Genomic DNA, 14,752 nt, shown 5'->3' with positions numbered 1-14,752 from the left:
ATACACTTATACATTGCGGCCCCATAAAAGCTCTGCAGATCAGTCGTGTCATGGATCCATACATACACTATACATTGTGGCCCCATAAAAGCTCTGCAGATCAGTCGTGTCATGCATGCATTTATACATTGCGGCCCCATAAAATCTCTGTAGATCAGTCGTGTCATACATGCATACATACATTTATACGTTGCTGCCCCATAAAAGCTCTGCAGATCAGTTGTGTCATGCATGCATACATACACTTATACATCGTAGCCCCATAAAAGCTCTGCAGATCATTCGTGTCATACATGCATACATACACTTATACATTGTGACCCCATAAAATCTCTGTAGATCAGTCGTGTCATACATGCATACATACATTTATACGTTGCTGCCCCATAAAAGCTCTGCAGATCAGTCGTGTCATACATGCATACATACATTTATACATTGCAGCCCCATAAAAGCTCTGCAGATCAGTCGTGTCATGTTTATATACATACATTTATACATTGCAGCCCCATAAAAGCTCTGCAGATCAGTCGTGTCATACATACATACATTTATACATTGCAGCCCCATAAAAGCTCTGCAGATCAGTCGTGTCATACATACATACATTTATACGTTGCGGCCCCATAAAAGCTCTGCAGATCAGTCGTGTCGGGGTCTGGAGACATAAAAGGGCTGCAATACATAGGAAAACATATAGAAACGTTTAGTTTTAAGCCTTTGGCACTGCCTTGCTTTTTCTTAGCAGGCTCCGGGTTTGTTTTGTATGTTAGCCATTTTAATATCTGAGGTGGCCACCCACCGCTTCACTTTTATAGTGTTTTGATTGTTACATTAATAAGGGATTTGCTGTACCGAACCAGTGTCCAAAATGTAGAATTATTTGCCAAATGGTTCTGATTAGCCGGAGGCAAAGTAGTACATGACTATATATTGTGTATAACATTTATTTCTGAAAAATAGAAGTTTTACATCCGCACCTAAAACCGATTTGTCTTGAAGCTTCCTTTTGGTTTTGAGACTGTTTTCTCTGACACCCCGTTATTTATGTTGTTTATTATGGTGGCCTTTCTGGATGCCGCTGCCTTCGTCGTCTGTTTGCACGGAGCTGTGGCGTCATGGATGGTGCTCGCTGATACATTTCTCATTGTCTACCTTATGTGACGCGTTTCAGGCTACTGTGGCGCTGACATTAAAGCACTTTGCACTGAGGCTGCCTTGATCGCCCTTCGCCGGCGCTACCCCCAGATCTATGCCAGCAGTCAGAAGCTACAGCTGGACGTCTCTTCAGTCGTTCTCGGTGCCCACGATTTCTACCATGCAATGACAAACATTGTGCCTGCTTCTCAACGTGCTGTGATGTCTCCCGGGCACGCGCTCACGCTCGTCATAAGGCCCCTGCTCCAGAGGACGTTCACGGACCTAATCCACGCGCTGCACAAAGTGTTTCCTCATGCTGAGTTTAGCAGAGACCACAAGAAAGACGGTAATGATAGTCCTCACAAATAAATTACAATCCCCTTCCCTTTGATGCTATTTTATCTATATAAGGTGTGTGCCCCAGGACATCAGCAATGTCCTTCTCATCATTGTCTTGTGACTGGCTGTAAGACAACTGTCTGCAGCAGGAGCCTCCCCTCCAGTCCTTCATCCATTTCAGAGCCGGTGGGGGGGTCGCAATAATCAGAAAAGTGATAGATGTCCTTTGTGGGGTAAGAAAACTCACCCAGAAATATAGGCAATGACCAGCTGATATTTAATGTCTCATGTACCAAGATTAGTCCTAACGCCCGCGTTCTCCCATCTGCAGACGATCCCAGTCTCCTCCTGGATGACAGCGAGGATGAGAGCCCGTTGTCCATATTTGATGTGAGTTCTGTCTCAGGATCACCAAAGAAACAGCCAGCTGCTCCCCACAAGCCCTTCCTCCACTTTACAACGTGAGTGGCCGGGAAAGGGAGGGTACGCGAGGGCCGTCATGTACGGGTTGGTAATAGGGCCTATGCCTATTTATTTTCTCCGCATTGGTGCCCTACATATGTGTGCCAGTAATGATCTCTGCAAAGATATATTTATTTTGCAATATGTAACATATCGTATATTTCTTTCTTCTTTTTTTTTTGCAGATCAGCTTGTCACCAGCCAACCTCTTACCGGCCCAGGTTTCTCCTGTGTGGGGAGCCGGGCTCAGGGCAGACTTCGCACCTTGCGCCAGCTGTGTTGCACATTCTTGAAAAGTTCTCTGTGCATCGACTGGACCTGCCAGCACTTTACTCAGTCAGCGCTAAAACTCCTGAGGAGTCCTGTGCACAGGTTAGTAGGAGTCTGCTGAGCCTTGGGGAAATGCTTCATGGGCTGAACGGCATTCGTTATGCTCGTAGTCTGGAGACTCTGAGTAACTTCTCTGCACGGAGTCTTAGTAGCTCGCATCTCGGGAAGTTCTCTTTCTCGCTCACTTCATTGGGAGGGACACTGGAACCACGAGTGTTGGCTGATGCCTTCAGAAAAAGTCAACTCTCCTCAGCAGGAACCACAGGTGTTGGCTGATGCCTTCAGAAAAAGTCAGCTCTCCTCAGCAGGTACCACGGGTTGTTGGCTGATGCCTTCAGAAATAGTCAGCTCTCCTCAGCAGGCGACACCCTTCACTGGAACAGAGCGAAGCCACCTTTGCTTCGTGTCATGTAGGTGGTAGACACAGATCTGGCTTCTCCAAATTTGTTTCTTCTTTAGGTATTGCCTTATTTTCTTTTAGGTTGGCAAAAGGACCTAGATTTTCTTCGGGAAGAAAGAACAGTGCTGAATCATTCACACTGTCTCCCCTCTCTCCCTGATTCCAGGCAGGTGCCTTCAAGGCCTCTAGGTCCTCAGGTAGTTGCTCCATGCCTCATACCCTTGCCTGCTCTACTTCCAGAGCAAGACACATAGGAAAAAGTTTAAGACTTTACTAAGAGGATGGAAACACCTGGTGGAACGCTTCCGGATGACCAAATTTCCAGACACCTCTGACCTCATTTTTAGAGGCAGATCCTCAAACCCTCTTCCCATGTGGATGCAGTGGCTATTTCACATCTCACTGACAGACACAATGAGCCCCTGGCAGAGTCAGCCTTTGAGGCGGCAAGCTCAGCTTATTAGTTGGTCTTTACCTCATCCACTCAAATAAGCCATGGAATTCTTTCCAGTACCCTGGAAATTTGTGATGTAGGCAATCAGATTGTTCACTCCGGCACATGGCTTTACTCGGCCTCTTTAGAATCTAGGAGGTATTTTTCTCAGTCTACCAGAGACGTTGTCGCACTCCACATGGTCCTTGACTGAAGGCCTGGAGTGTGGAAACAGCTTCTACACAAATCTCTGGGTGGTTCACCATTCTCAAGAATTTCATCTGTTTGGTGCCACATCATCCGAAATCATCTCTGAGACAACCAGGGGTAATTGTTCCACCCTCTCGCAATCAAGTTCCAGGCTTTCCAGTCAGGCTTCAACTCCTCAAGACATGAGGAAATCTTCCTCAAGCCTTCTCCTTCCTGGCACCACCACAACCAATCTGGGCAGACTGCTTCCAAACTCTGGAGTAGCCAGTTGTCCAAATCATGGGGCACCTTCAGGTGGGAGGTAATCTTTTTTTTTTTTTTTTTTTTTATGAGGGCTGCTAGCAAGCCGCAGTCAGATGTCGGAGAGGTTGTCTTCTTTGAATGTGAGATAGAATTCTCCATCTTTTCTTTCCTCAGTGAGGGGTAATTTACCCAATTCCTTCTTGAGTGGATTCCCATGTTTTTATTAAAATTGACTTTTGGTTACCAAGAAATGTCTTGTTTCATCTTATACTGGTTCTGAATGATGTCAACAACTGTGTCCAGCTTTATCAATTTATGGGTAGAAGTTCTGTGCTCCTTCATAATTTCAATGGGCTCTTGGAAGTTCCTGTGGATACGAAAGATGCACCGCCACATCTCCATCACCCTCCCCAGAGTTTCCTTGTTCTCCATTCCTGGTTGGTCATGGCACTTCTATTCTCCAAGTCTTCAAGATATCCTTTTCTCAGAGTGCCCTCTTCCACCCAAATTTACAGTCACTGTGTTTTACATCATAGTTGTTGAACTGCTATTGTCAAACCCACTGGACTCGCTGATTGTGTCCAATGCCAGGGAGCCCTCGTGATCTCACATAGATCATCGCACATCCCTCTCCTTTTTGAAATGCAGCAAATCCGACCATTTTTCTCTCCTTCCTTCTGTTTGACCTGTAGGTTCTTTTTAGGGTTGTTTAGACGTTATAAATTCTAGTTCAGAGCTCTCTGGTTTCTCAAGTCTAAGGTGAAGACTTCCTCCAGGTGGTCAGTCTTGACACCCGGTCTTGCCCATTTGGTATCTTAACTTTGTGCCAGGCACTTTTGTCTCCTCAATTCTAGACCGTAATGGAAGTCTCTCTACAGTCCTTCTAGAGTGTGACTTTCCCCTTTTTTGCCCTCTTTCCCCTTTTTTGCCTTCTTTCCCCTTTTTTGCCCTCTTTCCCCTTTTTTGCCCTCTTTCCCCTTTTTTACCTTCTTTCCCCTTTTTTGCCCTCTTTCCCCTTTTTTGCCCTCTTTCCCCTTTTTTGCCCTCTTTCCCCTTTTTTGCCCTCTTTCCCCTTTGTTGCCCTCTTTCCCCTTTTTTGCCCTCTTTCCCCTTTTTTGCCCTCTTTCCCCTTTTTTGCCCTCTTTCCCCTTTTTTGCCCTCTTTCCCCTTTTTTGCCCTCTTTCCCCTTTTTTGCCCTCTTTCCCCTTTTTTGCCCTTTTTCCCCTTTTTTGCCCTTTTTCCCCTTTTTTGCCCTCTTTCCCCTTTTTTGCCCTCTTTCCCCTTTTTTGCCCTCTTTCCCCTTTTTTGCCCTCTTTCCCCTTTTTTGCCCTCTTTCCCCTTTTTTGCCCTCTTTCCCCTTTTTTGCCCTCTTTCCCCTTTTTTGCCCTCTTTCCCCTTTTTTGCCCTCTTTCCCCTTTTTTGCCCTCTTTCCCCTTTTTTGCCCGCTTTCCCCTTTTTTGCCCGCTTTCCCCTTTTTTGCCCGCTTTCCCCTTTTTTGCCCGCTTTCCCCTTTTTTGCCCGCTTTCCCCTTTTTTGCCCGCTTTCCCCTTTTTTGCCCGCTTTCCCCTTTTTTGCCCTCTTTCCCCTTTTTTGCCCTCTTTCCCCTTTTTTGCCCTTTCCCCTTTTTTGCCCTCTTTCCCCTTTTTTGCCCTCTTTCCCCTTTTTTGCCCTCTTTCCCCTTTTTTGCCCTCTTCCCCCTTTTTTAACCTTTCCTCTTTTTTGCCCTCTTTCCCCTTTTTTGCCCTCTTTCCCCTTTTTTGCCCTCTTTCCCCTTTTTTGCCCTCTTTCCCCTTTTTTGCCCTCTTTCCCCTTTTTTGCCCTCTTTCCCCTTTTTTGCCCTCTTTCCCCTTTTTTTTGACCTCTTTCCCATTTTTTTTGCTCTCCCTTTACCTTTTTGTTTTTTAGACATTCTGACCCTTTTTCCTTATGTATAAAGGAGCACAGAAAGGTCTGCTCACCTCCTGGGACCCATCTCTGACCAGTGCCGTTCGTCTGCAGTACCCAGGGGATAACTGGCATATTTGCAGATAAACCCCAAATTAAGTGGATCTACACTCCGCATCTGCATTTGTCAGCTGGCAGAAAATCCTGTCTCTCTTAGTGAGCTGTTAAATGGTTCCAGATGTTAAATCTGATGTTGTGACTGTGTGCAAAGAAGAAAATGAGGGTGTTATATCCATTCCAAATGTTCTCTGCTTCATGTTCTCGGAATGTAAGTGTAATCTGGAAATTCTTGGCTAAATCTTTGGTGTACTTTGGCTGGTTGTACACCGCCCGGTGCCAGTTTTAAAAGTTTCAGAACATAAATACCTAGTCTACACAATGCTATAGAGTTACGTAGTCTTTAGGTTCTTAGAGCTGCACAAAATGCCGCCACTAGAGGGAGCCGAGTGTACATGGATGTATACAGACTCATTGAGTTGGAGGGAATTGGTCACCACGGTTATTCTGTCCTTGAGGAACTTTGATTTAACCCCTTCCCGACCTGTGACACAGCGTATGCGTCATGAAAGTCGGTGCCAATCCGACCTGTGACGCATATGCTGTGTCACAGAATGATCGCGTCCCTGCAGATCGGGTGAAAGGGTTAACTCCAATTTCACCCGATCTGCAGGGACAGGGGGAGTGGTACTTCAGCCCAGGGGGGGGTGGCTTCACCCCCCCGTGGCTACGATCGCTCTGATTGGCTGTTGAAAGTGAAACAGCCAATCAGAGCGATTTGTAATATTTCACCTAAAAAACTGGTGAAATATTACAATCCAGCCATGGCCGATGCTGCAATATCATCGGCCATGGCTGGAAACACTTATGTGACCCACCCCACCGATCGCCCCCCCAAGCCACCGATCTGTGCTCCGCTCCCCTCCGTCTTGTGCTCCGCTCCTCCTGTCCGCCCCACCCGTGCTCCTATGCCACCCCCCCCCCCGTGCTCCGACGCCCCCCCCCGTGCCCCGATCTCCACCCCCTTATACTTACCGAGGCTCCCGGTGTCTTTCCGTCTTCTCCATGGGCGCCGCCATCTTCCAAAATGGCGGGTGCATGCGCAGTGTGCCCGCCGAATCGGCCGGCAGATACGTTACAAGTACATTTTTATCGCTGTGATAGGTTCTATCACAGCGATCAAAATAAAAAAATAATAAATAAACCCCCCCTTTATCACCCCCATAGGTAGGGACAATAATAAAATAAAGAAAATATATTTTTTTCTTTTCTCCTACGTATCATTGGGGGACACAGGACGAATGGGTGTTATGCTGCTGCCACCAGGAGGACACTAAGTTAAACACACACAAAAGATTAACTCCTCCCCTGCAGTATACACCCACGGCTGGACGATCCGGAGCCAGTTCTTACTTAGTGTCTCAGGAGGCACTTGGGTCCTCAGGACCCCACCAATTTTCTTTTTTGATTTAACGGAGAGAAGGGAGCGACAGGCAAATTTTCAGCTCTGATCTCTCCCGCACCAACAACGGGCAAGTACATGGAGCGTTCCTCCTGTATCCTTTCCCGCGACGATGGATGCCAGCCCTGGCTCACCTTTCAGTGTGGCGACGGTTCCCTAGCGTTCCGATCTCCCTCCCTCCCTCTCAGGCGACCACGGGGACTAATCATCCACCTAAGTCTCCTGGAGCCAGGGCACAGCCGGACAGTTTGACGGCGTCCGTGCAGCCGCCCACTGCATCACCACTGAATATAGCGGTTGACACATGGCGGCAGTAGCTCTCCACCCTCTCCCTATCAAGGTGAAGGTGGATGGAGCATCGGTCCCATCGCACAAGGTAAGTGCGGGGACCGACGAGCTGGCAGCAGGGGGCCCCCCTTATTCTCTTCTAATGCGGCTCTGCAGCCGCGGGGCAGCGTGCGGCTCTGCAGCCGCGGGGCAGTGTGCGGCTCTGCAGCCGCGGGGCGGCGTGCGGCTCTGCAGCCGCGGGGCGGCGTGCGGCTCTGCAGCCGCGGGGCAGCGGGCGGCTCTGCAGCCGCGGGGCAGCGTTATACCTCTGAGGGCGGCGGCTCCCAGGCCCGGGCCGGACTACAGCGCCCGTCTACAAGCACGCCGCCGCCCGCCCACGACACGCCCCCTCCCTGGGCGCTTCTCGTTCCCGAGAAGCGCCCTTCTCACATCTCAGCGGCCATCTTGGATCAGGAAGTGCGCTGGCGGCTCTGCAGCACCGCAGTGCACAGGACTTCAGGATCTCCCTGCCAGGCCACCGCAGGATTTTTGGTGAGACGCACTCAGTAGGACTGTCTCCCCCCCCCTGCTAGTACGCTCATTTAATCTCAAACATGTCACAGTCTAGGCATAAACGGACTGGAAAGACCCACTCGGTTATTTTTGCTGTGTGCACCTCCTGCAAGGTATCTCTGCCCCGAGGTCACACTACCCCGCTGTGCTCCGCCTGCGTAATGCCTGCGGCACAGGATACTCCGGCCTCTGATCCGGAATGTAGCGAGCCTAGTACCCCCGCATGGGCGTCCTCCCTCGCTCGATCTGTGGCATCTTTGGAAAGGACGATACAGTCCCTCCGTGAGCCGCCCCTTACTCAGGGAACTTCCACGGAGGTTATAACGCGGTCTAAGAACCCTTCACGGTCTAGAGGTCGTACCGTTTCTAGAAGCCCTCACTCATCCAAGAAGAGGTCCAGAGTAATATCTCCGCTCCGTGATCAGCCCTCAGACTCAGAGAGCGATGTCTCTCGTCATTCATCCCCGACTCATAGCAGGGAATCCCTCCTGGACGACGCATCCGACGCGTCCTGTTCTCCAGAGTATCGTCACGATCAGGAGACCCTAGATTCTCTTATAGACTCTGTAAGTCAGACGCTACAGTTAGAGGAGGAAACCCCGTCCAAGGCGGTTCATCCCGTGTCATTCGGGCGAACCACAAAGCCTCATAAATTTTTTCCTACGCACCCTCAATTCAAGGACATTGTGGATCTCCATAGAGTCCGTCCGGATAAACGTTTCTCAGGTCAGAAGGCTATGCAATTGAAGTATCCGTTTGCACAGGACCTGACTAAGGAGTGGTCTCAGTCACCTTCCGTGGACCCGCCAGTGTCGCGGCTAGCCACCAAGGCGGTTCTATCCTCCTCTGAGGGTGCGTCCATCAAGCATCCCACCGATAGACAAATAGAACAGATGGCTCGATCGGCCTTTGAAGCCTCCTCAGCTTCTCTCTTTCCCTCTTTTGCCGCCACTTGGGTTGCAAAAGCCATGTCCCATTGGGCCGAGTCTTTGTCCTCTACAGCACTACGTGCCGACTTACCCCCAGAAATTTCTCACCTGGCAACTCAGATCGCCAGAGCGGGGGATTTTGTAGTTTCCGCATCCCTAGATGCGGCCAACTGTGCCTCACAGGCAGCGGCCAATGCTGTCACGATCCGCAGATCCCTTTGGCTCAGGGACTGGAAAGCGGACTCAGGATCCAAAAAATCCCTCACGTCTCTCCCATACCAAGGCGAACGCCTATTTGGGGATAAACTAGACAAAATCATCGCAGACTCCACAGGAGGAAAGAGCAAATTCCTTCCCCAGCAACGAACTTTTCGCCCCTTTCGCCGAGGCCGATATTTCCGTTTCGGCTCCAATTGGTCTAATCCCTCCTCCGCACCACCCAGCGTCGGGAGAGGTCAGCGCAAGGACAGAGCCTCCCAGCCGTCTTTCAAACCTTCTCCCACTTGGAGAGGCAGACCCAGACAACAGGGATCCCGAGGGCCCAGACCTAACAGGTCTCCACCTCAATGACTTTTGGCAAACGCCGAAGGACACCGACAGAGTAGGCGGCCGCCTACTCTTCTTTCGGGATGCGTGGCTCTCGGTAGTTCCCGACCGATGGGTCCGCGACCTAGTGTCCTTCGGTTACAAGATAGAGTTTGTCTCTCTTCCCCCATCTCGTTTCTTTCAGTCCCCTCCTCCCAGGGCAAGGGTCTGTCAGTTTTTCCAGGCCATAAGGTCGCTATGGGAAGACGGGGTCATCATCCCGGTACCTCAGAAAGAGAGGTACCAAGGTTTCTATTCCAATCTTTTCATTGTACCAAAGAAGGACGGCTCAGTACGTCCAATATTAGACCTCAAGCTTCTAAACTAATACGTCCGCGTTCGTCAATTCCGTATGGAATCCCTCCGCTCGGTAATTGCCTCTCTGGAAGAGGGCGAGTTCCTTGCATCTCTAGATGTTCAAGACGCGTACCTGCACATTCCCATCCTACCGTCTCATCAGCGCTTCCTCCGCTTCGCGGTCCAGGGGCACCATTTTCAGTTTGTCGCCCTACCCTTCGGGCTGGCCACCGCTCCTCGGGTGTTCACCAAGGTCATGGCAGCTGCCGTGGCCATTCTCCATGCTCGAGGCATAGTGGTGTTGCCCTACTTGGACGACATTCTCATAAAAGGCCCCTCCTTTCGATCCTGCTCAGAGGCAGTGGACGTCACTATAAATACTTTTTTGCGTCTGGGTTGGAAAATCAACTTCAGGAAATCTTCCCCAGTCCCGGCTCAAACCATTTCCTACCTGGGAATGATCTTAGACACCTCTCAGGGTCTGGTACTCCTACCTCAGGAAAAGGTATCCACTCTACAGAGAGAAGTCCGAAAACTTACCCAACCTCGCCCTCACTCCCTACGTTTCTCCATGAGGGTACTCGGCAGGATGGTGGCAGCGATGGAGGCAGTGCCCTTTGCTGTTTTTCACCTCCGTCCCCTTCAACATGCCCTTCTAACAGTATGGGACAGGAATCCCGCCTCGCTCGACCGCCGTCTCCTGCTCCCTCGCCCAATCAGGCAGTCCCTCAGGTGGTGGACCAAGAGGTCCTCCCTGACTCGGGGGAAGTCTTTCCTTCCGGTGCACTGGCTGGTTGTCACAACAGACGCCAGTCTCTTCGGTTGGGGTGCAGTGTTCCAACGTCACTCGACTCAGGGTCGCTGGTCCCCGCAGGAATCCCAGCTGCCCATCAACATCCTAGAGATTCGGGCAATCAGACTGGCTCTCCGCCAGTTTCATCCGTTCCTTTCCGGCCGGGCGGTCAGGGTCCAGTCCGACAACGCCACTGCGGTAGCCTACATCAACCGCCAAGGCGGCACTCGCAGCAGACCGGCCATGGTCGAGGTAGCGCTCATTCTCCGCTGGGCCGAGACCAATCACTCCATACTCTCAGCAGTTTACATCCCAGGCGTGGAAAACTGGGAAGCGGACTTTCTCAGTCGCCACAGCCTCGATCCCGGAGAGTGGTCTCTCCATCCCGCAATCTTTCACCAGATATGCTCTCGATGGGGGACCCCGGACGTGGATCTAATGGCATCTCGCCTCAATTACCAGGTTCCCGTCTACATGGCCAGGTCTCACGATCCCTCAGCCTTCGGAGCCGACGCTCTTGTCCTCTCATGGCAGGGTTTCAGACTCCCATACATCTTTCCCCCAATTCCTCTTCTGGCGAAGGTAATCAGGAAGATCAAGGCAGAACGGATTCCAGTACTTCTCATCGCTCCGGACTGGCCGCGCAGGACATGGTACGCCGAGATGATACAACTGGTCTCAGACGTACCTTGGAGGTTACCGAGCCGCGCAGACCTCCTGTCTCAAGGGCCCATTTACCACCCGAACTCAGAGGCCCTGTGTTTAACGGCGTGGCCGTTGAGTCCTGGGTACTGAGGCAGAAGGGTCTGCCCCAGACGGTTATATCTACCATGCTCCGCGCACGCAAGCCTTCTTCCATGCGCATCTACCACCGCGCCTGGAAGGTATACTTCGCCTGGTGCAGGGATCGGGGACGTTCCCCCCTCCAATTTTCTATTCCTCATATTTTGGAATTCCTTCAATCAGGAGTAGACTTGGGCCTTGCCCTCAGCTCTCTTAAGGGCCAAATCTCTGCTCTCTCGATTCTTTTCCAGAGACGGATTGCAAACAGACTGCAAGTCAGGACCTTCATCCAGGGAGTTTCTCATATGGTTCCGCCTTACAAAATGCCTTTGGAACCATGGGACCTAAATCTGGTCCTCTGTGCTCTTCAGGAGCCCCCCTTTGAGCCCTTGAAAGAAGTGTCCTTGCTGTTCTTGTCGTGGAAGATTGCCTTCCTCGTAGCTGTCACATCTATTAGACGTGTCTCTGAGCTGGCAGCTCTATCTTGCAAACCTCCTTTCCTCGTGTTCCACCAGGATAAGGTAGTTCTAAGGACATGTCCGACTTTTCTTCCAAAGGTCGTTTCCTCCTTCCATCTTAATGAGGAGATTGTCCTTCCCTCACTGTGCCCTGCTCCTTCTCACCGCACGGAAAGGGCTCTCCACACTCTGGACTTAGTGAGGGGTCTCAGACGTTATGTCTCCAGAACTGCGTCTCTCCGTAGGTCAGACGCCCTGTTCGTTCTTCCGGAGGGGCCACGGAGGGGTCTACCTGCTTCCAAGGCCTCCATCGCCAAGTGGATTCGTTCCGCCATCCAAGAGTCCTACCGTGTCAAGGGTCACGCCGCACCTCCGGGGATCAAAGCTCACTCTACCCGGTCAGTCGGCGCGTCCTGGGCCATCCGGCACCAGGCTTCGGCAGCACAGGTCTGCAAGGCTGCTACATGGTCCAGCCTGCATACATTCACGAGGCACTACCATGTGCACTCTCAGGCCTCGGCAGACGCGTCCGTCGGTAGGCGAATCCTACAGGCGGCAGTGTCTCATCTGTAGCTCGTAGGCACGCACAGCATTTATAACTTCTTGTGCCCACCCAGGGACTGCTTTGGGACGTCCCATTCGTCCTGTGTCCCCCAATGATACGTAGGAGAAAAGGAGATTTTTGTGTACTCACCGTAAAATCTCTTTCTCCGAGTCAATCATTGGGGGACACAGCACCCTCCCTGTTAGCCTAGTTTGGCTCGTTTATTCTTTTCAGTCTGTGTTTTGACTATAACATGTTTGCTGTTATTAACTGGTTTACTCCTACTGCTTTGTTACCAAACTGGCTCCGGATCGTCCAGCCGTGGGTGTATACTGCAGGGGAGGAGTTAATCTTTTGTGTGTGTTTAACTTAGTGTCCTCCTGGTGGCAGCAGCATAACACCCATTCGTCCTGTGTCCCCCAATGATTGACTCGGAGAAAGAGATTTTACGGTGAGTACACAAAAATCTCCTTTTTCCACTAGGGTTAGGGTTAGAACTAGGGTTAGAACTAGGGGTAGGGTTAGGGTTATGGCATGTGCACACAGTGCGGATTTGGCTGCGGATCCGCAGCGGATTGGCCGCGGATCTGCAGCGGATTGGCCGCTGCGAATTCGTAGCAGTTTTCCATCAGGTTTACAGTACCATGTACACCTATGGAAAACCAAATCCACTGTGCCCATGGTGCGGAAAATTCCGTGCAGAAACGCTGCGTTGTATTTTCCGCAGCATGTCAATTCTTTGTGCGGATTCCGCAGCGTTTTACACCTGTTCCTCAATAGGAATCCGCAGGTGAAATCCGCACAAAAAAACACTGTAAATCCGCTGTAAAACGCAGTGCCTTTTACCTGCAGATTTTTCAAAAATCGTGCGGAAAAATCTCACACGAATCCGCAACGTGGGCACATAGCCTTAGAGTTAGGGTTGGTATTAGAGTTAGGGTTGGAATTAGTGCTAGGGTTGGAAATAGGGTTAAGATTAGGCTTGTGGTTAGGGTTACGGATAGGGTTAGGGGTGTGTTGGGGTTACAGTTGTGGTTAGGGTTGGGATTAGGGTTAGGGTTGGGATTAGGGTTAGGATTAGGGTTAGGGTTGGAATTAGGGTTACGGGTGTGTTGGGGTTAGGGTTGTGGTTAGGGGTGTGTTGGGGTTAGGCTTGTGATTAGGGTTATGGCTACAGTTGGGATTAGGATTAGGGGTGTGTTGGGGTTAGTGTTGGAGTTAGAATTGAGGGGTTTCCACTGTTTGGGCACATCAGGGGTCTCCAAACGCTACATGGCGCCACCATTGATTCCAGCCAATCTTGCGTTCAAAAAGTCAAATGGTGCTCCCTCCCTTCCAAGCCCCGACGTGCGCCCAAACAGTGGTTCACCCCCACATATGGGGTACCAGCGTACTCAGGACAAACTGGGCAACAACTGTTGGGGTCCAATTTCTCCTGTTAGGGTATGTTTCCACGTTCAGGAAACGCTGCGTTTTTGACGCTGCGTTTTTCTGCTGCGTCAAAAACGCAGCGTCCAGATGTTACAGCATAGTGGATGGGATTTTATGAAATCCAGACTCCACTATGCGTTTAAAAACGCATGCGTTTTTGCCGCGAAAACGCATGCGTTGTGCATTTTTTCAAAACGCTGCATGTTGCTACTATGAGCAAAACACGCAGGTACACCACAGGTGACCTGCCAGTGACCTCAGGTGCAGTTTTCGTCAGGATTTTACTTGCATAAAATCCTGACCAAAGACTGATGCAATCCTGAACGTGGAGACATACCCTTACCCTTACAAAAATAAAAAATTACTTGCTAAAACATAATTTTTGAGGAAAGAACAATTATTTTTTATTTTCACGGCTCTGCGTTATAAACTTCTGTGAAGCACTTGGGGGTTGAAAGTGCTCACCACACATGTAGATAAGTTCCTTGGGGGATCTAGTTTCCAAAATGGGGTCACTTGTGGGGTGTTTCTACTGTTTAGGCACATCAGGGGCTCTGCAAATGCAACGTGACGCCCGCAGACCATTCCATCAAAGTCTGCATTTCAAATGTCACTACTTCCCTTCCGAGCCCTGACGTGCGCCCAAACAGTGGTTTACCCCCACATATGGGGTACCAGCATACTCACAACAAACTGGGCAACACATATTGGGGCCCAATTTCTCCTGTTACCCTTGTGAAAATAAAAAATTGCTTGCTAAAACATCTTTTTTGAGGAAAGAAAAATGATTTTTTATTTTCACGGCTCTGCATTGTAAACTTCTGTGAAGCACTTGGGGGTTGAACGTGCTCATCACACATCTAGATAAGTTCCTTGGGGGGTCTAGTTTCCAAAATGGAGTCACTTGTGGGGAGTTCCTACTGTTTAGGCACATCAGGGGCTCTGCAAACGCAACCTGACGCCCGCAGAGCATTCCATCAAAGTCTGCATTTCAAAACGTCACTACTTCCCTTCCGAACCCCGACGTGTGCCAAAACAGTGGTTTACCCCCACATATGGGGTATCAGCGTACTCAGGAGAAACTAGACAACAACTTTTGGGGTCCAATTTCTCCTGTTACCCTTGGGAAAAT

The 14,752-nt window shown here is 50.3% G+C and overlaps 1 protein-coding gene across 4 annotated transcripts in view; it reads left to right on the top strand.

The window, feature by feature from the left end:
* The window catches only part of ATAD2B (ATPase family AAA domain containing 2B), a 138,498-nt gene that overhangs the window by 81,986 nt on the left and 41,760 nt on the right, over window positions 1–14,752 (top strand). For all 4 annotated transcript variants that reach the window (XM_077291498.1, XM_077291497.1, XM_077291496.1 and 1 more), the window contains 3 exons: window positions 1,175–1,486; window positions 1,811–1,940; window positions 2,127–2,313. In XM_077291498.1, the coding sequence (XP_077147613.1) occupies window positions 1,175–1,486; window positions 1,811–1,940; window positions 2,127–2,313 (629 nt within the window). The remainder of the gene's footprint in view (window positions 1–1,174; window positions 1,487–1,810; window positions 1,941–2,126; window positions 2,314–14,752) is intronic.

This window comes from Ranitomeya variabilis, chromosome 2, assembly GCF_051348905.1.
Source record: "Ranitomeya variabilis isolate aRanVar5 chromosome 2, aRanVar5.hap1, whole genome shotgun sequence".
NCBI lineage: Eukaryota > Metazoa > Chordata > Amphibia > Anura > Dendrobatidae > Ranitomeya > Ranitomeya variabilis.
The sequence above is the reverse complement of the archived record's forward strand: the minus strand, read 5'-3'. Positions and strand labels throughout refer to the sequence as shown.